The 25,937-nt window shown below is 38.4% G+C and overlaps 2 protein-coding genes across 2 annotated transcripts in view; one reads left to right on the top strand and one right to left on the bottom strand.

Annotated features, from left to right (window-relative positions):
* Positions 1-749: 749 nt before the first annotated feature.
* On the top strand, positions 750-8,823 carry dnph1 (2'-deoxynucleoside 5'-phosphate N-hydrolase 1). Its single transcript, XM_051648551.1, has 4 exons — positions 750-992; positions 1,095-1,166; positions 1,663-1,773; positions 7,669-8,823. The coding sequence occupies exons 1-4, from the start codon at positions 857-859 to the stop codon at positions 7,794-7,796; spliced, it is 447 nt and encodes a 148-aa protein (XP_051504511.1). The 5' UTR covers positions 750-856; the 3' UTR covers positions 7,797-8,823.
* A 140-nt stretch (positions 8,824-8,963) lies between these two features.
* LOC127412297 (protein delta homolog 2-like) overlaps positions 8,964-25,937 on the bottom strand; it is a 28,825-nt gene continuing 11,851 nt past the window's right edge. Inside the window, exons 3-6 of the mRNA XM_051648539.1 lie at positions 16,117-16,213; positions 15,083-15,213; positions 14,862-15,006; positions 8,964-13,479 (exon numbers count right to left, since the gene is read on the bottom strand). Coding sequence (XP_051504499.1) covers positions 12,681-13,479; positions 14,862-15,006; positions 15,083-15,213; positions 16,117-16,213 — 1,172 coding nt within the window. The 3' untranslated portion in view covers positions 8,964-12,680. The remainder of the gene's footprint in view (positions 13,480-14,861; positions 15,007-15,082; positions 15,214-16,116; positions 16,214-25,937) is intronic.

The following is a 25,937-nucleotide window of genomic DNA, read 5'->3' as shown; positions in this document are numbered from 1 at the left end:
TGCATTCATTCATAGGGGTTTTGTTCACTATCATAACTGGAAACCCTGTGTATTTTTAGGTCATTTCTAATGGATTCCCTTAGTTTTTAGGCCTATGTGTCTTGTTCTTTAATTAAAATAAATAAATAAAACGGTATTAAGAGTGGTGGGGTGGAATAAATATATGAGACAAATAATAAACGATTAAAAATGTAAATAATTAACAAAAAGAATAACAAATTAATTGAGGAAATATAAAAACTATATATTTTCAGTTGATTTACAAAATAATAATACAAGTGTTGCTTTTTTATTATTATTTTGATAATAAATTCTAATAATAATAAAGAAAGCTGCCTGGGGGAACAGTTTTTTTCCCTCAGGCTATCCATCTCATGAACAGTTAAAACTGCCCCATTGAGCAATAATTATGTGCAATACACAGCTTAGTCTATTTTAGTAATCCTACCTCTTCTGCCATTACATTCCCGTGCACTATATATAACAGATTTGTATTTGTACATGCATATATTTTTGTCTTATTGTGTATTTGTATATAAACTTTATTTTCTATTCACTTATTTGTATTTTTATTCTATTTTTGTATTATTATCTCTGTCTTGTATTGTTGTGCACTGGAAGTTTCTGTCACCAAGACAAATTTCTTGTATGAGTAAGCATCCTTCATTCTGATTCTGATCAAATGAGAACATGGCTGTTCGTGTGAATATTGCCACACGGTGGCGCTTGTTAATTTTTGTGCAGGCGGGAAAGGAAAATTGTTGTCTTGTCTGTCTGAACTTCCTCTCCGAATGTAATCTGTTATTGAGAACATCGGACTGTATTATTGTAAAAGGACGAGAGCATTTGCAAAATAATGAACATATACTTTTGTGGAAGCATCCGTGGAGGGAGACAGGACGTGAATATTTACCAGCGAATAGTGAAGCAATTACAGAAGTACGGCAAAGTTTTAACAGAGCATGTCGGCTATGATAGTCTGTCTGAAAAAGGTGATTTAATCCCATACGGTTTGTAAACAACTACAAATAGTCATGCACCAAGTCATTAATAGAGGATTGCATGTGAGCACTAAACTTCTGTTTCTGGTTCAGGTGAGGGCGCAGTCTTGGATGGAGACAAAGCGATTCATGATCGGGATATGGAGTGGCTTATGATGTCTGATGGTAAGAGCTCAAATAATGAGATATTGATGAACTCTAGTGCTATTTAAATATATAAACAATAGCAATGGATTCAACAGTATAGAAAAGTATCAGGCTGCATTGCTTTAGATAACTACATATATAAACAAGTGGCATTCATTTTCAAGAGAGGTAGCGCTAACACACTTTGCAAGCAAAACATTTAATAAAACAATTACTTTTTTGTGGTTACTCTGCTAGGACACCTGGGTGATCCTGAGATGAACTGACAAATACACTGTTTATCCACTGAAAATTGCATTGGGACCTGTAATTGCAAAAATAGCTCAGAGAAAATGTCTAGCATGGTTTATTTAGCAGATGCCACTTGGTTTGATATTATGTTATTTAATGGAGTGAAATATATAAGTGTCTCATTAGAATGTAGATCTATTTTGCCTTAAGCAGTACTGTCTTCATCGCAATTAAAGTGATTAAAAATTCCCTTTACAGTGCAGTTTTCTGATTGTTCTTTCAGTGATAGTGGCTGAGGTGACACAACCATCTTTAGGAGTCGGCTATGAACTTGGTCGAGCTGTGGCAATGAACAAGAGGGTTCTCTGCCTCTTCAGGCCATCTTCTGGAAAAGGTATTTAGACTTTCTCCTCATGAAGTGGGTTACAAGAATGTACACAGATGAGTCAAAACATTATGACCACCTGCCTAATACACTATTGGTCCTCCGCGTGCTGCCAAAACAGTGCCGACCCGCCGAGGCATGAACTCTACAAGACCCCTGAAGGTGTCCTGTGGTATCTGGCACAAAGACATTAGCAGCAAATCCTCCAAGTCCTGTAAATTGTGAGGTGGGGCCTCCATGGATCAGACTTTTTGGTCCAGCAGCTCCCATAGATGCTCGGTCGGATTGAGATCTGGGGAATTTGGAGGCCAGGGCAACACCTTGAACTCTTCGTCATGTTCCTCAAACCATTCCCGAACAATATGTGCATTGTGGCAGGGCACATTATCCTGCTGAAAGAGGCCACTGTCATCTGGGAATGCCATTGCCATGAAGGGGTTTATCTGGTGTGCAACAATGTTTAGGTAAGTGGCACGTGTAAAATTGACGTTCACATGAATGGCTGGACCTAGGGTTTCTCAGTAGAACATTGCCCAGTGCATCACACTCCCTCCACCGGCTTGTCGTCACTTCCCTAGGTACAGTTGAAGTCAGAAGTTTACATACGCTTAGGTTGAAGTCATTAAAACTCATTTTTTAATCACTCCACAGATTTCATATTAGCAAACTATAGTTTTGGCAAGTCGTTTAGCACATCTACTTTGTGCATGACACGAGTAATTTTTCCAACATTTGTTTACAGACAAATTGTTTCACTTTTAATTGACTATATCACAATTCCAGTGGGTCAGAAGTTAACATACACTAAGTTAACTGTGCCTTTAAGCAGCTTGGAAAATTCCAGAAAATTATGTTAAGACTTTAGACAATTAGCCAATTAGTTTCTGATAGGAGGTGTACTGAAGTGGAGGTGTACCTGTGGATGTATTTTAAGGCCTACCTTCAAATTCAGTACCTCTTTGCTTGACATCATGGGAAAATCAAAAGAAATCAGCCAAGACCTCAGAAAAACAATTGTGGACCTCTACAAGTCTGATTCATCCTTGGGAGCAATTTCCAAATGCCTGAAGGTACCACGTTCATCTGTACATGCAATAATATGCAAGTATAAACACCATGGGACCACACAGCCATCAGGAAGGAGACGCATTCTGTCTCCTAGAGATGAACGTAGTTTGGTGCGAAAAGTGCAAATCAATCCCAGAACAACAGCAAAGGACCTTGTGAAGATGCTGGAGGAAACGGGTAGACAAGTATCTATATCCACAGTAAAACAAGTCCTATATCGACATAACCTGAAAGGTTGCTCAGCAAGGAAGAAGCTAATGCACCAAAACTGCCATAATAAAGCCAGTTTGCAAGTGCACATGGGAACAAAGATCTTTTTGGAGAAATTTCCTCTGGTCTGATGAAACAAAATTGAACTTTTTGGCCATAATAACCATCGTTATGTTTGGAGGAAAAGGGGTGAGGCTTGCAAGCCGAAGAACACCATCCCAACCGTGAAGCATGTGGGTGGCAGCATCATTTTGTGGGGTGCTTTGCTGCAAGAGGTACTGGTGCACTTCACAAAATAGATGGCATAATGAGGAAGGAAAATTATGTGGATATATTGAAGCAACATCTCAAGATAGCCAGGAAGTTAAAGCTTTGTCGCAAATGGGTCTTCCAAATGGACAATGACCCCAAGCATACCTCCAAAGTTGTGGCAAAATGGCTTAAGGACAACAAAGTCAAGGAATTGGCCATCACATAGCCCTGACCTCAGTCTGATAGAAAATTTGTGGGCAGAACTAAAAAAGCATGTGCGAGCAAGGAGGCCTACAAACCTGACTCAGTTACACCAGTTCTGTCTGGAGAAATGGGCCAAAATTCCAGCAACTTATTGTGAGAAGCTTTTGGAACGCTATCCAAAAAGTTTGACCCAAGTTAAACAATTTAAAGGCAATGCTACAAAATACTAACAAATTGTATGTAAAATTCTGACCCACTGGGAATATGATGAAAGAAAGAAAAGCTGAAATAAATCACTCTCTCTACTATTATTCTGACATTTCACATTCTTAAAATAAAGTAGTGATCCTAACTGACCTAAGACAGGGAATGTTTTCTACAAGTAAATGTCAGGAATTGTGAAAACTGAGTTTAAATGTATTTGGCTAAGGTGTATGTAAACTTCTGACGTCAACTGTAAATGGAGCACACGTACACGGCCGTCCACATGGTGTAAAAGAAAACGGGACTTATCGGACCAGACAACCTTCTTCCACTGCACCAAGGTTCAGTTCCGATGCTCATGTGCCCATTGTAGGTACTTTCGACGGTGGACAGGGGTCATCATGGGCTTTTTGACCGGTCTGCGGCTACGCAGCCCCATACGCAGCAGGGTGCGATGCACTGTGTGTTGTGACACATTCCTCCCGTAACAATCATTACAATTTTCTATGACTTGTGCCACAGTAGACTTTCTGTCGGTTCGGACCAGATGGGATAGCTTTCATTGCCCTCGCACATAGATGAGCCTTGGGTGCCCAACACCCTGTTGCCAGTTCTTGGTTTGTCTCTCCTCAGACCATTGTCAGTAGGTATTCACCACTGCTGACCGGGAGCACCCCACAAGCCTTTCCATTTCAGAAATGCTCTGACCCAGTCATCTGGTCATAACAATCTGGCCCTCCGCTCAGGTCTTTACTCCTGCCCATTTCTCCTGATTCAACATGTTGACTACGAGAACTGATTGTTCGCTTGCCATCTAATCTACCCAGACCTTGACATGTGTGCCTTGTTAGGAGATGATCAATGTTATTTGCTTCACCTGTGTGTGGTCATAATGTTTTGGCTCATGCCATATTAATGTTGGTTATTTCACAGTGGAGTTTCATTGTCATATGGATGATTCTTGCAAAAACATGTCCAGGTCACATTTTACCACCCTAAAAAGTGTTTTATATATATATATATATATAATTTAATTATACATTTGTGCTCAAAAGTTTGCATACCCTTGGAGAATTGGTAATATATGTACCATTTTTAAAGAAAACATGAGTGAGCAGGCAAAGCACATTTCTTTTATTTCTTATGGGATTCATATTCAACTGTAGGTTATAACAGAATGGCAAAATCATAAAACAAAACATGGCAACAAAGAAAAAAATGAAATGACCCCTGTTCAAAAGTCTGCATACCCTTAGTTCTTAATACTGTGTATTGCCCCCTTTAGCATCAATGACAGCGTGCAGTCTTTTGTAATAGTTGTCTATGAGGCCCCAAATTCTTGCAGGTGGTGTAGCTGCCCATTCGTCTTGGCAAAATGCCTCCAGGTCATGCAAAGTCTTTGGTCGTCTTGCATGAACCGCACATTTGTGATCTCCCCAGAGTGGCTCGATGATATTATGGTCAGGAGACTGTGATGGCCATTCCAGAACCTTCACCTTTTTCTACTGTAACCACTGGAGGGTCAACTTGTCCTTTTGCTTAGGGTCATTGTCGTGCTGGAAAGTCCAAGAGCGTCCCATGCGCAGCTTTCGTGCAGAAGAATGCAAATTGTCTGCCAGTATTTTCTGATAACATGCTGCATTCATCTTACCATCAATTTTCACAAGATTCCCCGTGCCTTTAGGGCTCACATACCCCCAAAACATCAGTGAGCCACCACCATGCTTCACAGTGGGGATGGTATTCTTTTCACTATAGGCCTTGTTGACCCCTCTCCAAACACAGCGCTTATGGTTGTGACCATAAAGCTCTATTGTGGTCTCGTCACTCCAAATTACAGTGTGCCAGAAGCTGTGAGGCGTTTCAAGGTGTTGTCGGGCATATTGTAACCGGGCTTTTTGTGGCATTGGCGCAGTAAAGGCTTCTTTCTGGCAACTCGACCATGCAGCTTATTTTGGTTCAAGTATTGTCGTATTGTGCTCCTTGAAACAACCACACCGTCTTTTTCCAGAGCAGCCTGTATTTCTCCTGAGGTTACCTGTGGGTCCCGAACAATTCTTCTGGCAGTTGTGGCTGAAATCTTTCTTGGTCTACCTGATCTTGGCTTGGTATCAAGAGATCCCTGAATTTTCCACTTCTTAATAAGTGATTGAACAGTATTGACTGGCATTTTCAAGGCTTTAGATATCTTTTTATATCCTTTTCCATCTTTATAAAGTTCCATTACCTTGTTACACAGGTCTTTTGACAGTTCTTTTCTGCTTCCCATGGCTCAGTATCTAGCCTGCTCAGTGCATCCACGTGAGAGCTAACAAACTCACTGACTATTTATACACAGACACTAATTGCAATTTAAAAAGCCACAGGTGTGGGAAATTAACCTTTAATTGCCATTTAAACCTTTAAACCCCTCTGTAACAAGGCCAAAAATTCAAGGGTATGTAAACTTTTGATCAGGGCCATTTGGGTGATTTCTGTTATCATTATGATTTAAAAAGGAGCCAGACAACTATGTGATGATAAATGGCTTCGTATGATCACTACCCTTAAAAGACTGCATGATCAGTCATATTTTCAAAATCAATGCCAAAATTTCACAATTTCTGCCAGGGTATGCAAACTTTTGAGCACAACTGTATATAAATTCTGTCATCATTTACTCACCCTCATCTCATTCCAGACTTTATTGTATGATTTAGTTTCTTCTGTGAAAGAATGCACTGGTAATTTTTTCTCCATGCTATTCCATTGAATGGGCACAGGAGCTTTCAAGCTTAAAAGACACACAACACCATGAAGTATCATAAAGTCATTACCCTTACTTACTTGAGTTTTTACAAGTAAGTTGATGTCTTTCATTGATCCAACATAATTTAGTTGGATTAGGTTAAAATCAATGTACTATAGTAGTTTTATTTCAATTTAATTAGGTTTGTCAAACTGATTTACCAAGGTTTATTTAATAATTTTTCTTATGTTGGTCCAACGTAATTTTATTAACATGAGCATATGCCAGTGAACAAGTGTAAGTACGGTAAAACTGTTGCTCTGTCAATTTAATAGCAACTGCTTATAGAGCTAAGCAGCACTCAAATCAAGTATCACTTGTAAGTGTACATCCATCCTCAACCTTAACACAAGTGCCAATCTTGACCACAGTGGTAACCCCCAAAACTCCAGTCTAACACTCTCTTTTTAAATACCAAATGTAATACCAAATATAACAGAACATTAAACATTAACAAATCTCCTCCTATTCTCATTTTGCTCAAAAACACAAAATAACATTTGTTCTACCTATCCAGTGCCATGCAAAGCATTCTGAGAAATGGAAATCCCCTGCCCAGTTTAATACACCACAAAAAGTATTCATGTAGTCCCAACTCAAACTGATTAAGTAAACTTCCATTTTTCAAATTTAATGAAATGAAATCAAGTTGTGACGAAATGTTCTACTATTGTGTTGCTTTAGTTCATTTTAAGTAAATCGAACAAGCTGCTAAAATCTGTTTTTTTTTATTTTTTTTTATTGTATATTACAAATCTTCTCAAGCCATATGATAGCTTTGTGAGAGAATCAGAGTGAAACTTTGTCATTATTCACTTAAAATCTTAACAAATCTTACACAGTGATGTCCATTTCATAAACATAATTTTTTAGTCTGATCTTTTAAATGAATAGGTTTGTGAATTGGTCTGATTGGTTCATTCAGGAATCAGAGTGATCCGGATCTTCTCACTGACTCGATAATCTGGTTGCAGCAGTTAACATTTTACACATTAACATTCTACCTTTTTAATATTAAAGTTTTTATGACAGTTAAGCACATTTCATAGCAAATTTTCATTACCGTAATGCATCTGGATGTTATCCTGTTGTACCGTAATGCATCCGGAGGTTTTTTGTCATTCTTGTTATTCTCAATGGTCATTCTGTAATACATCTTCTCATTTCCCATTCTCCAGTGCTGTCTGCAATGATAAGAGGAGCAGCTTCTACAATGACAGACTCGCTCTTTCATGTACAAGACTACGCAGAGGATGAAGTCGAGAGTATCTTGGAGAAGTACTTTGATCCTCTCGCCAAGAACTGATTTCAGTGTATCATATCTTCTATGTTATGCCTCTGGTTTGATAAGTGGGCCATAATTAGCTTGAAAAAAGTATTTGAGGTTACATGTATTGAGCATATTTGTAATATCATTTAAAAAGTACATTAATTAGTGTATTATACTTAAATGTGAATAAATCTGTTCTAGCAACATAAACATTGGTTCATTTGAATAAAGGTACTTATAATTAGGGATGTGCACGAATAGTCGAATACTCGAGTATTCGTTTTGCAATAAGTATTCGAAAACGAAAAATACTATTCGAATTTTGCAAAGTTTTGCTTTGCTGGCCATATATACAGTGAGATGCATGTTAAATCCTGAACACATAAATTAAAACTGGCAGTTATAACAGAATGCACTGGGTGGCGCTCTTGAGTGTGGACACATGTTGATCACATTTGATGAGCAAACCGCTCTGTCAGGATGTTTAGATGGACACCAAAAAGCGGGTTATTGCAAGAATGTGGCTTACTGTGGATGGGTTCACTGTTTAAATGTACTGGATAAGCGGTGTACTCTTTACTCTCGTATATGTGCAGCTCAACAGAAAGCAGCGTCCCCATTGCAACGTAATCCCCGCAACGCTTCTGTAAACAACAAACATGGCATCCGAGAAAGACTTTGCTAGCCGCGGGACATTCCAACAATTAAACTGGTGTGTATAAATGAGTATAGTTTACTGAGCATGTGGATATGCTTGTTTTTCTCAACAAAAACATGACATGAGATGCAATATTAACATAACTATTATATGCCGAGTGTTTATAGTCGTTCTGTATATTAATTGCGTCAGTCTACTTTATTAGCGGTGTCTTTTTCTTCGCTTTGCATGAGCTTAAATGCTTTAATTCTGTACTTTTTTGTTTTCACGTTTTGCTTGTTTTAAATGTTTTCAACAACAAAAACACAGGACATAATATAAGCTTGTTTTGGATGTAATTAGAAGCTTGTTTTTTTTTTTAATGGTGACGCAACATTTATGACTAAAATAAAATTTTACAACGTCTCTTTCTCATTAATTACCTTCATTTAACTAATAGAATATTCAAGTATTCATTTTTTATGAGCTTTAATATACGAATACCAAATTATTGATGAATGCCCATCCCTACTTTATAATTGTATGACAAGTAGGCAGTGTAAGGTATTTTAGTTTTGCAGATGTTTTAAAATGTCCACCAGGGGTCACCTGTTATCTTAACTTTACACATCTCTTGATGCAGACCAAGGTAAAAGAAATCCACCCACACTCCTTTTTGCATCTTCTTCTTTAGACCAAGTGGCCTTGAACACTAAATAAGCTATAAAAGATTTACAGGTACCTAGTTATACTTAAAGGAACATTTCACCCAAAAATTTAAATTCTGTGATTATTTACTCACCTTTGTGTCATTTCAAATCTGTATGCTGGAGTATTTAAAAATAATAATAATAACCTACGCAACTCTTTTCCAAAAAAAGAAGTTTGTTAGTCTCTGTCACCATTCACTTTCATTGCATCTTTTTGATCTTCTTGACCTCGGACTGTCATTGATTTAGGAAGTTAGACATTAAGATTTACTATTCCACAGTCTAAATCTTTAATACACACTTTAATACACACAGCTCTGTATAAAAAATACACATAAAAAACAAATATACATTTGACCAATAAATTACATAAGTTATATTTACACTTACAAATGCTGTAGTCTATGTATAATTTTGTATCACAAATCCTTCCCATGAAATTATTGATATTGCTATCTGATTGCTTGAAGAAGCATTACAATAAAGTTAATGGAAAAGATACATTTCCATTAAAAAAAAAAAAAAAAAGTCAAAATACTGAAGAAAAAAACTAACTTGGCATATACTCACATTGAAATATTATACAATTTGAACACTGTGACAGCTCAAACAAATGGATTGCTTTTGGCAAATCTTTAGTACATCTGGAATTAAATTGAAGAGCACTTAATTATACTATATACATACAGTACATAAATCTGATTTGAACAAAAAACTGATTTGTTTAACGCTTGTGTGTGTGTGTTTATGTATAAGTGCTTTTTCATTATTTTACATGCAGCTCATGTAGTGCTACCATATACTCAGAGTAGAGTGACCTCATATCAACAATTAGTTCACAGGTAGTGTTTACACAACTGGTGTCTTCAAGTGAAATTTGTAACCAATTTTACTTCTGTAATGTTTTACAGTGAAACAAGAAATTAAACAAGTTAAGATGGTACTTGATTTTATCCATTAGGAATTGATCGGATCATGAAAATTATCCAACAGTTTGTTCCGGTCCTTGAATCTGATTGGAAGAGAGGCGTTCCAAGAGTGCTGATAGCTCACACCATCTGGGACGCTTTACTGTTTGTATCACTCTGTGTTTGTGGCATTTTAAAACTATCGTGTAAGAGCAGCTAGATGTGTGAATTTTAATTCGTCCCTGTGACATTAAAGATTTGAGCTAGCAGGTGTCGGCAAAAGACTGTCTTGTGGCGGGGCCTGGGTAGCTCAGTGGTAAAATACGCTGGCTACCACCCCTGGAGTTTGCTAGTTCGAATCCCAGGGCGTGCTGAGTGACTCCAGCCAGGTCTCGTAAGCAACCAAATTGGCCCGGTTGCTAGGGAGGGTAGAGTCACATGGGGTAACCTCCTCGTGGTCGCTATAATGTGGTTTGTTCTCGGTGGGGCGCATGGTGAATTGAGCGTGGTTGCCGCGGTGGATGGCGTGAAGCCTCCACACGCGCTATGTCTCCGTGGCAACGCGCTCAACAAGCCACGTGATAAGATGCGCGGGTTGACTGTCTCAGACGTGGAGGCAACTGGGATTCGTCCTCCGCCACCTGGACTGAGGCGAATCACTATGCGACCACGAGGACTTAGAGCGCATTGGGAATTGGGCATTCCAAATTGGGAGAAAAAGGGGAAAAATCCCCCACCCCAAAATCCGTCTTGTGTGTGCTATGAGCGAGTTAATGATCTGTGTCAGTCAGTGCATGACTGACACATTTATTCATCCGGAATGGTCTTTCACTACATGATCGCTCAAATTACTACTACACTACAGCTAAGAATTAGAGCTAAACTAACAGCTTCAGCATTACTGCCAATCATAGATGTGAGTCGCGACAGATGGAGTAATCACACATGCTCAGGGCACCTGATACAAGTTTCCGAGTTAGGAGAAGACATAAACTTTCAACATGGCAGAGAGAATGCTTTCTGTGTCACTCTCAAAATAAGAGTTCCCCAAGAAATATACAAGAATGAAACTGGTGTCCTCCATGTTTTCTCTCCAACAATGAAATACTTGACATAGCACATATGGCAGCATCACTCCACAGTCTGAGTGGATTACTATTACATTACAGCTGAAGAATACAGTTCAACTAACAGCTGCAGCATTACTGTTCATCGCTACAACAGACACAGGTATTCACACACTCATTCACTCACTCTCATACACGAATACGTCCATGTTTCTCCAATAATTGTTAGAAACAGCCCAAGCTGCCATTACTAGTTCTAAAGTGTGGTTTTCGAATTAGTAACGGAGTCTTGGATGCATCTTTCGAACTAGGAACAGCAGATCCTCAATCCGTTGCATAAGAAAATAGTTCCACACACTAGCTTTTTTTTTAGACATTACTAGTTTTTCCCTACTTATTTATTTACATGTTTGTTGAATTGTAAAATAAAAGCAATATCGCTCTCGCAATCGTGCTGTTTTGTCCATCTATCAGCACTGCTATGAATACCTGCGTGCTGATAGCTGGACATACAGCACTCTTGCTCATGATATTGCTTTACTGATCTCTATCAAGGAGTTCTAATAAACCTGGAGAAATCTATCTGTGAGCATTCCCATTAATTTTAAAAGCAGTTGCTCGGCTGGTGCATTGAGCCGCTGAAGCTGGAGTCTTTTCATGAAAGCTTCCAAATAATAGGGTCAATTTTTATTTCATGTAGACTTTAACTGACTTAATGTTCCCTCAGCAGTCTATGCAAAAAAAAAAAATGTTTGGTTCTTTTATTTAGTGTAATCCTCAGGATTATTACCACCAGTGTCCAACAACCAACTGTCATTCTTCTGTACTGTATAGCTTTCGAGCGACCACCAATGTAACTGGTCATCATGGTCAGAAGTGGCCTTTTTACTTCAACAAATGCAGTTGCACAATCTCATTTAGAGATCAAAGTGGTGCTTGACGCTGGCGTTGAACAGTGTGTTGAAGCCCTGACCCAAGTCATGTGGAAGGGCTTTAAGGGTCCTTTCACACTAGCACTTATGGAGCACACCCACATTAATTTGGTTTGTTTGTTTGGTGCGAAAGTCTTCCGAACTGGGGTGTGCACCAGTGAACCGCTCCTGAGTCCACTTGAAAAGGTGGTCTGGTTCATCTGAACTCTGTTACAGTTTGCAGTTTGCATGAAAGCAATCTGTCCTAAACTGCGGAAGTGAATTGCTATTGATGATGTATAATTTTCATCTTTGCATGCTACCGTTCACACTGCAATTCTCATAGCTGCTTATCTCTGAATAATTGCCTTCATGGAGCAACTAGCATTCTTCACACCTCTCGTAATGCATCCATGGTGGACAAACGGAAGTGCCGTTCTGTGCGTGTAATGTTTTGAAGGTAATTCCAAAATGACACAAACATGAATAGGACAGTGGCATCTTCTCCTCCTGAGTCATTATCTAGCTACAGAGGTAAACAGCTGCCGCTAGTATTCACGTTGATGCAGTCATACTGTATTTCGGACCCATAAGAACAATGTGAAAAGAGGCTAGCGGGGGGCAGAGGAAGAGGGTGGAATTGAACTCTGGTTCAGACCACGTAGTCGAACCAAGTGTGACAACACCCTAAATTATGTTTGTGTTTAGCCTCTTCTTCTGAAGCTTGGCTGGAGCTGGAGTTTCGAGAAAACTTAGCTTGCATTCCTGTTGAGCAGGATCCATGTGCTTCCTCTGTGTCTGACATCGGTGGAATGGGTAATGGTGCTTGGGGGGTGGTCTACACTGGCAGCGAGCAGATCGGTCCAGGCAGTGTCCACGTAGCACCAGACCAGCTGTTAGTGCCACCACAGCCAAAGTCATGCTACCCAACACTAGCAGGATGATGAGCTGCAACTCTGACAGTCCTGCAGCACCTTGTTGAGTCACCACTTCCTTCACTGAAATTTTGATAAATCGTCTGTCATCGCCACTAGCGGTGGTCCCTCGAGATTGATTCACTGGAGGAGACTTACTCTGGGTAACTCTGTCTTGCCCACCCCTGCTCGACCCATCCCTAAATGGAGACACCGCTTGAGATCCCATCTCCCAGAGGGGAGTCTCACAAGTTCTTCCAGTGTAACCTGGAAGGCAAAAGCACTGGAAGGTTGTGACTCGATCTATACACCGTCCTTCATTGAGGCAGGGCTGGCTGGCACAGTCATCCAGGTTGATGGTGCAGAAACGGCCGGTGAAACCTGCAGGACACAGGCAAGAAAAGCGGTTCACGCCATCCAGACAGGTGGCACCATTGGCACAGGGGCGCATTAGGCAGTCATCCATGTTGGTCTCACAGCGAGGCCCCGTGAAGCCAGCTAGGCATTGACAAGTCAACTCTGGAGCATAACCACTCAGATCCTCACACAGACCACCGTTCTTGCAGGGGGACCTGAAGCAGTAAGCATAAGAAAATTGAAATGAAACTCTTATATAAATCCAGCATTTATGCCTGTAATAATGCACAACGGTCTGGTTCTGGAAGTAAAAATCCCATTCATTTTTGCCATAAGTGAATTAATTTGTACCAATAACTGAAAAACCTTTAAAGACAGCACTACAGTGAGCTCCAAGGTTGTTAATCGATGGTACATGCTTCTGCTGAATCCACCAGTCCATGTTATATAAAACGTAATTTTTTAGAAATCATGTTTAATAGCAGAAATGCTAGTGAAGAACTATACAAATTATGATCTTGAAGAGAAATTATCAACCATTCGGAGAATCACAGCCATAGTGCAGCAAACAAGCTCTACAGCAACCGTCCACTGACACACTGTGAATGACGCATTCGAGTCTTGTATCTTTCTTTTTTTGTCTGATTTGCTTCATATCAAAGTTTGTAATGTTGTGATTCACCTGGTTGGTTTTGGTTCATGGCATAGAACACTTTTATGAATGATTTTATTAAATTCTAATAGAAAAATGACATACTAAAGGAACCAAGACAGCTAAAAAAAAGTGGGCCGGCACTGTTTTGCTCTATTGTTGTGCTAACAGTATTTGTTACTAAACACCCCCCACCCCCCTTTTTTTGGTGGTCACTTTGAACCTTCTTTGTATGGAAAAGAGCTGCATGAAGATTCTTCTGAAATTGTTCTTTTGTGTTCCCTGAAAAAAGGATAGGAGAAAGTATTTTAACATTGAAAAAGTCCACGCATCCAGCAGTCTCCTTCGTTGCTTTATAGCAGATCATTGTAGAGTGCACAGTCTAAACCATAAAACATTAAATATAAACTAGCAATTTTGTGCATCTAACTGGTCCAGTCTGAGGAAACTGCTCAGTCTGTTTGTTTTGGGAAGAGCAGTAGGAACTGAGCTGCAGTGTGGTAGTATTAGCAAGCTCTTACAGGGCCAGTAATGAGCCCATTGAATTACATGATTGAACTCTAGAGGCTGCAAACTGAATAGGCAGTTGTGTTGCCTGTGCCAGTCTGTCTGGGTATGAGTGCCACTACATTGATAAAGGATCACAGTAAAAGCAAAATGTTTATTTAAACAACGAATGTAATTATTTCTCATAATTCTGAACCCATGTCAAATCATGATACTTGCTACGCCTCTGGTATAAAAAAAGATTATGCCAGAGAAATCTATATTTACAATTTGATGAAAGATTACAAAGAGAAACAGTTTTCACTGGAAAAATGTGCACCAACGAACCATGCACAATAAGAGCAGGAACATGTATTAAGAGAGTAAATAAGGTCAAATTTTCTTACTGACTTTAACATATTAGATGCTGACTGCTATAAAATTACTGTAAACACTCACTTGGTCTTTTGGCAAGGCCCTGTTTTCAGTTCACAGTCCCGTCCATGGAAGCCTTCAGGACACAAGCAGTTATATTCCCCTGACTCATTCAAGACGCAAGTAGCACCATTCTGGCATGGTTGCTCTCTGGAGCACACGTAAATATCTGCAAATACAAGTCATGTTAAACATTTTGTTGTGGATAAATAATTTGCCACATATGGTCCAAAATAATTAATCACCTTTGTCGCAGAATCGCCCCGCCCATCCATCCATGCAGGTGCACTGCCAGGGCTGATGACAGGTGCCATGTAGACATCCGGGCATCCGCACACAGTCATCACAGCGTGGTCCACCCCACCCCGGATCACACCTGCCACAATGTTCACAATGGTGTTAAATCAGTTTACATTCTCATTATGCAATAAAGTAAAACTATGGAATACAGGGCCGTAACCACTGTAGTAAATGCTAAAATAACTATTTATTTCCAAGATGATAACTGGATGCCACTCATCTCCAATCTGGTGAGGTCATGTGTCTACAATGTGGCATATTACTGTTTGAATAGCTTATTGTGGAATAAAGGATAGTGTTACTATTTAAAAAAACATAGTATACAGTATACAGCACAGTTTCATTAAGCTACTATTCCGATCACTTATATTAAAAACCTGTAACATACACTCACTGAGCACTTTTATCAGGAACGCGTTGGTCTTAATAAAGTGCCTGACGTGGTCTTCTGCTGTTGTAGCCCATCCACCTCAAGATTCAACATGTTGTGCATTCAGAGATGCTATTCTGCTCACTACAATTGTACAGAGTGGTTATATGAGTTACTGTAGCCTTTCTGACAGCTCGAACCAGTCTGGCCATTCTCCATTGACCTCTCTCATCAACAAGGTGTTTCCGTCCACAGAACTGCCACTCACTGGATGTTTTTTTGTTTTTGGCACCATTCTGATAAACTGTAGAGACTTTTGTGCATGAAAATCCCAGGAGATCAGCAGTTACAGAAATACTCAAACCAGCCTGTCTGGCAACAACAATCATGCCATGGTTGAAATCATTGAGATCAAAGTTTTCCCCATTCTGATGGTTGATGTGAACATTAACTGAAGCTCCTGACACGTATCTGCATGATTTTATGTATTGCACTGCTGCCACACAATTGGCTGATTAGATAATTGCATGATTAAGGTATACAGGTCTTCCGTATAAAGTTCTCAGTGAGTGTATATGCCACATATTTTACCTTAATTTACCGGCTCACCTGCAGTCGCCATTTTCAGCACATTTTCCGTGGCCAAGTTCACACGTGCAGTTACTGGCTGAGGGCGTTAGAGATGTTTCTTCTGGGGAAAATGAAACTGTAAAAGTGTACGTTTAATATAATGTTTGATACTGTACATTATGCTGACCTTCATATATCTGCTTAACCCCATTAAACATACTGCTACCCAAGACCACTGACTTATGATTATTAAAGTACAACTTGATTGTGCATGACACTGGAAGAAAAAGCAAGCAAAAACAAAATACATGTAGATAACCTGCAGGCTTACTTTTATATTAAGATACTTTATAAGTTGCCAATTCACTGCCATAATAATTTGATAATTTGTAAACCTGCAAGCACTGGCAATGATGAATTGTCAATTAAATTAGTCCTTTAGATCACATAACAAGCTCTGACTCTTCAAGTGTTTGCATCTCTCAGCTGTGCATTTGTTGTCACTTTCAACAGCTTCTGTAGCATGGTGACTGTAGTAAATAACAGCTAGTGCACTGCTAAAATGCATATGTTGTGATCTTGCCAGATGAAAAGCTTGTTTATTCTGGCAAGCTAAAAAAAAAAATCAGTCAAAATCTTTTTTGGCTTGACACAAAGAGACTGTCAAGCCAACTGTTTTCGTAACTGTTATCTACTGTATGTACTGTCTGTCTGCCTAGTTACCACTCAGAACACCTAGCAACCTAGCAAAGCAACTATCAATGGCTGAGTAATGCTAAGCACACAATGTTTATTTAACCTTGTGTGCTATTTTCTATTTAAATGAATAGGAGAAATTGGAACGCCCAACCAAGAAGCTCTAGCACCCAACAGTAAATGGATGAAGAAAGGAAGTCCCACCTTGCAGGTAAAAGAGACAATTACCTTTTAGATAAAGACATCACCTGTCAATAAACTCGCTAACGTGCATGCGAATTTGTGTTTTTTTGCGTTATATGAGGTCAGCATTCGACTGAGTGAAATGCGATTGATTCATGTGTTAATACTGCATTAAAAAAATCAGTAAACGCATTTAGGCATAGGGATTATAAGACTAGTGAAATACTCGCTCAATTCATGGATGTATGCAGCCGAACTGCTCTGTGTTACAGCTCCCCATAACTGGGAGAATTGGGATGACAAAAGCTGACTCTGAATCAGTGGCTCCGAGCAACGTTCTAAAAAGATTCTAAATTTTTGTTTTATAATAAACAAGTAGTTTGATTCATGAAACAAACTGTTTTTATGACATTTTGGTAGCATTAAAAACTATTCCATTCCAGTTGTATCAACATGCGCCTTATAAGTTGTGGCATCTGTACGCACCGTGGATCAACTCAAAATAAGCTTCACTGAGGTGACTTAATTGAAAAATATTCTTTTATTATCAGACACGTTCCTTGAACATGTTAGACTGGCATTCCCCACTGAATTTTATCCTGACTTTTGAAAAACATCTTAAGTTGACTCTGACATTGTTGATGGGCACAGCACATGATGATATATATGATGCAGGTTCAAGTGTTGGACTTTGCCGCTTTAGGTAAGACAGTGGTTATTCTTCATTATTCATATTGGCTGCCAGGTTGATGGAAAAACAAATCATGCATATTCATGTTATTGATTCTTTATTATAAATATGTCGTGAAGACCTACTTTCTAAATATCTATTTGTTTACTATGTTGTTTTGATGAGTGTTGTACAGTAGCTAACATGACCTGTGATGTCTCTTGTATGCAATGCATGTAGCGCAAAAATAATGCAGAAGTAATGTAATGCTTTACTTTCCATAAAAATGTACTTTTTAATTAATTACATTACTTTTTTAAGGAGTAACGCAATATTCTAACGAGTTACTTTTAAAAGTAACATTACCCAACACTGCGTATCACAGCATTTGTCTGGTGAAATGAACACTAGAGGCGCTACAACAACAAAGAAGGGAACCATTTTGTTCACAAGGCAAATGGCAGATTATCAGTTCGTAAACATTTACTTTTTTCTGTGTTCCTTGCTCAATGCTGTCTTATAAAAACATTTTTTTTTTTTTTTTACTATAGCACATTTTAATGTTACATACATTTAATGTTACCAACTACATTTACAGGCTTGTTGAAGTGTACTGTAGCTCAACTGATAGAGCACCACTCAAAAAAAGGATTTTTGCTGCTTGTTTACTTAATTAAAATGAATTAAAGTAAAACAATTCTAGAACATTTTGTCACAACTTGATTTCACTGTGTTCTATTCATTTAAATATGTAAAATGGAAGTTTTAGTAATCCATTTGAGTTGGGACTATATGAATACTTTTTGTGGTGTTAATGTAGCATTGATGAAACTGGGCAGGGGATTTCCTTTTGCCTGCATGCTTTGCATGGGACTCGATAGAGTACATTTTAAAATTAAGTGTTATTTTATGTGTTTTTGTGCAAGATGAATATTAAAGAGTATACTTGTTAGTGTTTAATGATTTGTTATGTTGAGATTTAGATGATGTTGGTGTTTTGGGGATTACCATTATGGTGAAGTGTGGAGCTTGAGCAAACAATGAGGACAGGTAGATGTTGCACATGAAACTGATTGCTTGCTTCGTAGAGCAAATGCTGTGACGACCATAGTAGGGATGGGCACGAGTACTTGAGTACTCAGTTACTCGGACACGGCAGCAATGATCGATCATGAAAACGATGATCGATGGTGATCATGCATGATGTGACTTTTCACTTAATTTGAAATTCAGTGACAGTTACCTGACAGCTTAACATGAACGTGTCAAAGAGGGAGCTTAATTTTTAATTTTGAGATTGATTACGATGTGATTTTGAGGGGTACAGTGATTGTCGGAAATGTCTCATAGCAACCAAACTGATATACGACGCTGCAATACTAACATTACGATAATCAAAAGAGTGTAATTAACCGTGTTTTGAACACCTGTCTCTGCAAAACGTTTGCTAAACACGTTTTATTATCATTTAATGTAAGAACGTTTACTCATTAATGGATATTATTTAATAAAAATGTGAGTGTTTGAAACAGCTAGACAGAGCACAGCTAAATGGAACAGAATGCAGCATCTTCAAAACTGAACTTCAACTTAACACGCATATTAAAACATGAAGGTTATGGCGTCTCCTGTTAAGCCAACCGCGATTTGAATATAGACGGTTCAGACAGACACGAAACTACCATTTTCTTCTTCATTTCTAACTTAAGAAAAAAAAAGTTACGAATATTTTGTATTCCCAAAAAAACGTAAGTTCTTATCTTTTTTCTTAAGATTGTTCTTAAGAAAAAAACTTAAGAAACATTCAAATTCTTGAAACATTTTTTTTCTTAAAAATCATCGTAAATAACATCTTAAAGTTAGGATAACCTCACAGTTGTCTTAAATACTAAAAGGTAATATATTTAATTAATTTACTGGGTTGTTTTAAATGTGATGTTAAATATCATGAGTCTGAAGCCGCAATGGGATGTTTATATAGAAATGTGATTTTATTCGTTTTATTCCCTCGTAACGAATATTATCCATAACAAGCAATTGAAACATTAAACATGATTGTCACTAGAGGGCGAAATGCAACTGTCTTATCCGCAGGTCGGAGATGGTGAAATAGTGGTTGTTTTCAGCTGTCAGTCATTGATGTTCTATGACAGTTTGGGCATACCAAGATGGCCGCTCGAACACTTCGTGTCTTTACCTCCTGCTGGCAGATTAACATTGCATCAGCGATCTAGTTCTATATATATATATATATCAGTGAATTTATCCAAAGAACTTTCTTAATTTTTTTCTTAAGAACATTTTCGTGAATCCGGCCCCTGGTGCGCACTTACAAAGATTACTACGGTAACCTGAAGGAAGAACACACAGATGCGCACATAATGACAAAATATGATGCATATATTTTGATTATGCAATCTTTTGTACATTTTGTAACAGATTATTTTATAACAGCCTATAATAATGAATAGACAATACACTGGAACAACAAGACGCAATGCAGCAGCCAAAGACGTTTGTCAGGCATGTTATTATATATGCAGTTATGTACATGTCATTGCCCCTCGAGTACTCAACGAGTAATTATTCGAGTACTCAAGTAGACAAAATGACCAAAATGCCCATGCCTAAACCATAGCATAGTTACTAAACTACACTCTTTAGTGCTTCCAAACAGCGTGTATTTAGCATGCTAACATTTACTTTTACTAATTAGTACATCAAGAAATAAAAAAAATATTCAAAAATTAGCACGTCTAATTTCGTTGGGTTTACCCAATTTAACAGCCTGGTCTCATGAAATTTATGTGAGCATTGCAGGGTTTTTGCTAAACTGAAATAACCTGCTTCATAACATCTTTTCAAGTCAAATGTCCAGCAGGGGGTGCCAAAACTGAGCAAAATGAGGTTGTAATCAGATGAGGTTTATTTTAGATGGCGATTTTAATAAAACAAACCTCCCGGGGTCCTGGGTAGCTCAGTGGTAAAATACGCTGGCTACCACCCCTGGAGTTCGCTAGTTCGAATCCCAGGGTGTGCTGAGTGACTCCAGCCAGGTCTCCTAAGCAACCAAATTGGCCCGGTTGCTAGGGAGGGTAGAGTCACATGGGGTAACCTCCTCGTGGTCGCTATAATGTGGTTCGTTCTCGGTGGGGCGCGTGGTGAGTTGAGCACAGATGCCGCGGTGGATGGTGTGAAGCCTCCACACGCGCTATGTCTACGTGGCAACACGCTCAACAAGCCACATGATAAGATGCGTGGGTTGATGGTCTCAGAAGCGGAGGCAACTGAGATTCGTCCTCCGCCACCCGGATTGAGGCGAATCACTACGCGACCACGAGGACTTAAAATGCGCACTGGGAATTGGACATTCCAGATTAGGTGAAAAAAAATAAAACAAAATAAAACAAACCTCCCTAACCTAAAACTTTACCCTAAACTCAACCAATAGTGTCCGAAAAGAGAAATGAGAGTTAACACACCTTTAACGCACCCTTAACACACCTAACCTAAACCGATAATGTTTTAAAATGCAAAAGCGAAATGAAAAGCACAATTTCTGAAGCAACCTCGTCAATTCATGGTGCTTCTATGTCTTTGTTGTGTCACGTGTCAGCTTGAGTTCTTGTCTGGTTCTGAACCGCAGTCCTCTGAGTCCAGTTTACAACGATTTATGAGGTGTGCTACCACGAAATTGAATCATATTGGAATAAGTGTATATATGTAGGTGGATCTGTAATACAAGCGTTAAAATTTATAATTTTTCAAAAGATGCGTTAGAGTAAAAGTGTGTCGATACCATAACATAGTAGGGTCTTAGTTATAGAGAGAAAAATAAGTGTTTATAAAGTCATAATCAGCCACTGAAGTCATGATTTAAGTGAAAGTGAATAAAACACACAGTTGTTGTAGCGCCTCTAGAGTTCATTTCACCTGGAAACTGCAGGGAATTGTACCTGGAGACACGTATAACAAGTTTTGCAAAAATTTATATAGAGTCAGGTTTTCACTATGAGACCAGGTTGCAATTTAACTAGGTTCTTTCTACACAAAGTGTTTGTGTTGAGATGACATAGTTATTTTTAATTTAAGAAAACTAATTTCAAACACGTGGAACCACTGCCCACGACTGAATCAAGTTCAAGTCCTTTCAATATAAAGGACCAGAATACAAGTCCAGGAGATCACACGAGATTACACGTTTTTCATCTCACATTTGCTTTTTATGACACTATTGGTAAGGTTTAAGGTTTAGGGTAGGTAGGTAGGTTTGCTGAATTAAAACTTGATGAAGCATTAACCTTAAACTTTTTTCATCTCACATTTGCTTTTATGACACTTTTGGTTATTACTATTGTGACGGGACTATCTGTTTACTGAACAATGGCAGACAGGGAGAGTGTTCAGGAAACCTGTTTGAAAAGTCATTATTTTTGCAGTTCCATTTGATGCCACTAGTGGTGAAGAAATTACACACTTGATCTTTAATTCTGCATTGGCTTCTATACCATTTGTGCCAGTACAGTGCATGGTAAACAACTACTATCATTACTCCTTTGAGGTCAATCCGTCAAATCAGTCAGCGAGAACATGAACAGTTTATCCACATTGCTTTTTCATATTTAATATTCTACGTGAACTTTTACATGAGAAGTTTTATTATGTAGATTAATAAAGTAAATGATTCATGCCTGATCTCAATCATCACCCTCAAGGGAGTGATTTAGCCTTCTTGGCTACGTTTATTCTGTATTGGGTTTTGCACTACGGTGTATGCATGTTAGTGCTGGTTGTGTAAGTGTGTGTTGGGGGCCGGCCAGGAAGCGCGTGTGTCTGTGGTGATGGGCACGAGGGGAGCGTGTGCGACAGGAGGAGAGGAATGTGCTCATGTCTCCGCCCGTATGAGCTTTGCCCGAACATCACAAGAATTCACCATCGCCCAGGGCCCAACCCCTATATGCCTCTAAACGGTACACAAAAGCCAAGTGTGCTTACAGCGAGCTTGTTACATCACATGTTCTATCTAGAGGGACTGTATATTTTCAAAAACATGCTACTGTATATACAGAATCTGAAAGGAATTGTCTTGTCTTCCAGTAGAAAAAACATCCTTAAAACAAGATACTACATTTACTTAAGAAGCAAAACTGTGAACGGTATTAAGAATTTAGTTTTCAGAGAATATATCTTAAATTAAGTTTATTCTTACCTCAAATTGTCCCAAATTATTATTTTTCTTGTTGTATGCATAAATCTAACAAAATTTAGTGAGGTTTTGGCTCATAAGAAAAAAATCATTTGTCATTGGGGTAAGAAAAAAAACCCTCAAGACTTGCTATCCTACACAGTTTTGCTTACCAAGTAAAATTTGATGATTTAAGAAGGTTTAGATATTTTTATTGGAAAATAAGACAAAATACTGATTCAGAATTGTTTGTTTTTTTTATTTGCAGTGCAGTGTAAAATTTGTGTCACATGTATACTTTTGAGAAGTCTATTTTCCCCTGACACAATCACTAGATCATGTTACCGTTTCCAATATGAACTGGTATGTGAGACAAAATACATGTGTAAGCTCATACTCATTCACTAGTGCTGGAATGGGAGGCATTTTCCATTTAATCTGACCGACTAATAAGACCCATATTCTGGGAAACAGAGAGAGCCTAGAACAATGCATGCCTGACTTTTCTTCGCTATCAGTGGAACAGCTGAAAAGTACAATGTTGGAGCAACCCTAAACAACAATATGAAGTGTAGTCTCTGAAATGCGAACAGCTGAGAAAAACCCAGGATTAGTTCTAAATTGAAGCAACATTTAAGAACAGAATGAGATACTGACAAGCGGCATCTCCCATCAGACATTTTTGCATCAGTTCAATCATGTTTACCTTCACCAGTGACGCAACCGACAGAATGTTGTGTCAGTAGCGTGCGAGACCAGGGTCTTGTACCACGTTGAAAACAGGAAGTAAGCACATTCGCATAAACAGTGCAAGCGTGATTCGGAGGTTCCATTTTCTCACTTAGATTAAATATTTACTCCAGTGACGTTTAGGGTTGGGGTTTGGGTTAGGACGTATGCTTGATAATGTATACATTCCTCGGCAATGTATTACATCATTTACAGCTAAAAACAACTGCTTTTGGTGCCCTTCTGTGACCATTTAACCTGTGTGCCCTTACATTCAAAAACACTTTCCACTTCAGCCACTGGGGGCAGTGATATGAATTTCGGTAAGCACAGACCAAATTTAGATCAAGAAAAGTTAGCCTATTGTTTCCAAATTCACTCTGAGATCAGTCTGTTCTGTAATGGTAACTGTATAAAGTAAATTGTTTTCAAAGGGATGCTTTGGTCAATCGGCCACCAATTTCGGTATTGGCCGATATTCACTTCCTATGACTCGATCGGTGGTCTCATAATTTAGCCATCACATAAACAGGTCACCCAAGTCGCAGAAGACGTGCGGCTCCTTTAGGATTTCAGCATTACTATCATGTCATCACAGAAAAGCTTGGGTATATGCGTTTCACTCGCATTACAGCTAAAGAAAACAGCAGTGTGAAACTGTCTTTTTGTCCGTGGTGGCAGCCTCTCAGTCTCCGCCGGGTATAGGTATCATAATAATAACGTATGTTACAAGACGATGTATAATTCAGTAACATTCATTAATAATTATTGAATTATTACATCTTTATTAAATAACGACTTTAACAGTAGCATCTGTTCAGTCCGCAAACAAAGCGCTCTTTCTCTGCTTTTTTTTTTTCACATGAGCATGTTTCCACCATTAAAGCTCCAGCATGAACAAGTGAAAGTGGAAGTAAAATTAGCAACATCCAACGGAATGAGAAGTCATTATTTTTTTGGTATGATTTTTGATGATTTATTTTTTCCACTTATATTTTGATTATATTTTCTTTTTGTTTGAAGTTTTTCAAATTATTTTTTACAAATAATTAAATGGTGGCAATGAATAAATAATCTAAACTGTCACATTAAATTTAATTGCACCTATGGGTTATCAGTTTGACTTCAGTTTGACACTAAACCTCATTCTTTATATGGTTGTGTAGGTATTCATTTGTGTTAGCCTACTTGTTTTTAAGGCTTATTAAAAAAAAAACTTTAAATTTAAAAATGAATATATTTGTGTTTGTTTATTTGATTATAAATTAACCAATTAACCATCTACAGTAGATTTTTGTGTGCTTTTTTTGTCAGCAAAAATTAGGCAACCTATTTGGTATTACCAACAGGGAAATTCACTTAATAGTGACAGTGAGCTGAAAACGTACATATAACCGGTTATGATGGAGCTCCTGATTAAATGATTGGCATTGGTATCGGCCGATCAGATGACAAGAAAATCAGTAATAATATTGGCTGTAAAAATCCAGATCAGACTTCCCCTTTTTTTCTTGATAAAATCCATCAAATTCTAATTGGTGATTTTCTTTAGATTCTTATGATTTTAATAAAAATTTTTAATGATGTTGCAATATTACACAAATGAATTACTGGTACAGTATATACTTATTTTTTATATATTTAAATCAGCATAAATTAAAGGCAGTATAACAAATACCATGATGTATAAATGCTTTACAAATTTAGCTAAATGTCATAATGTTTGCACATTACATTAATGAGATTTTTTGTGCATTTTGGTAATTGCAATTGGGAGGGAATAAGTGCTTAATAGTTGTGAAAAAAATGTCTCATGCCAAAAATCTAAATGGTCCTGAAATTAGGCTTAGGGTAAAATATGACTCAGACATGATCTTGACAGGCTTTGTGAGATTCACCCAGACACCTGCTGATTTAATCTGTCATGTGCTGATTCAGCAGGCCTTGATTTACGCTGAAGAAGCATGTGTGATCTGCCAATAGCCCATAGTGATCATTTCGTTTGTTAACAATGGCTGTGTTGCCAACAGCTCACGTAGTTGCATTTCCTGGGGTTGAGTGTTTTAAGAGTGCTCGTGATAGTAGTGCAACAGGTGTTGCAACTCCTACAGTCTGTGGTTCAACCTCTTAAGGGGGCCTCAATCAAATAACCAGCGTGATCTAAATTTATTCACACCATGAAACCCAATATTCTCTCTCCAGAACCCCTGTGGCCACGCTCAGCTCCTTGGTGCCAGTGAAACATGTAGGTATGGGTTTCCCCTCGATTTTAACCCCAGACTGGCCACACACTCCACAGACCTTGGAGTGTGTGTATATGTGTCTAAGCTCTCGATTTGTTGCAAGTGGAGTTTAAGAGAAGGCCGGTTGTACTGAGGTAAACAGATCCCTGTGAAA

This window comes from Myxocyprinus asiaticus, chromosome 21 (assembly GCF_019703515.2).
Source record: "Myxocyprinus asiaticus isolate MX2 ecotype Aquarium Trade chromosome 21, UBuf_Myxa_2, whole genome shotgun sequence".
Lineage (NCBI taxonomy): Eukaryota > Metazoa > Chordata > Actinopteri > Cypriniformes > Catostomidae > Myxocyprinus > Myxocyprinus asiaticus.
The sequence above is the reverse complement of the archived record's forward strand: the minus strand, read 5'-3'. Positions and strand labels throughout refer to the sequence as shown.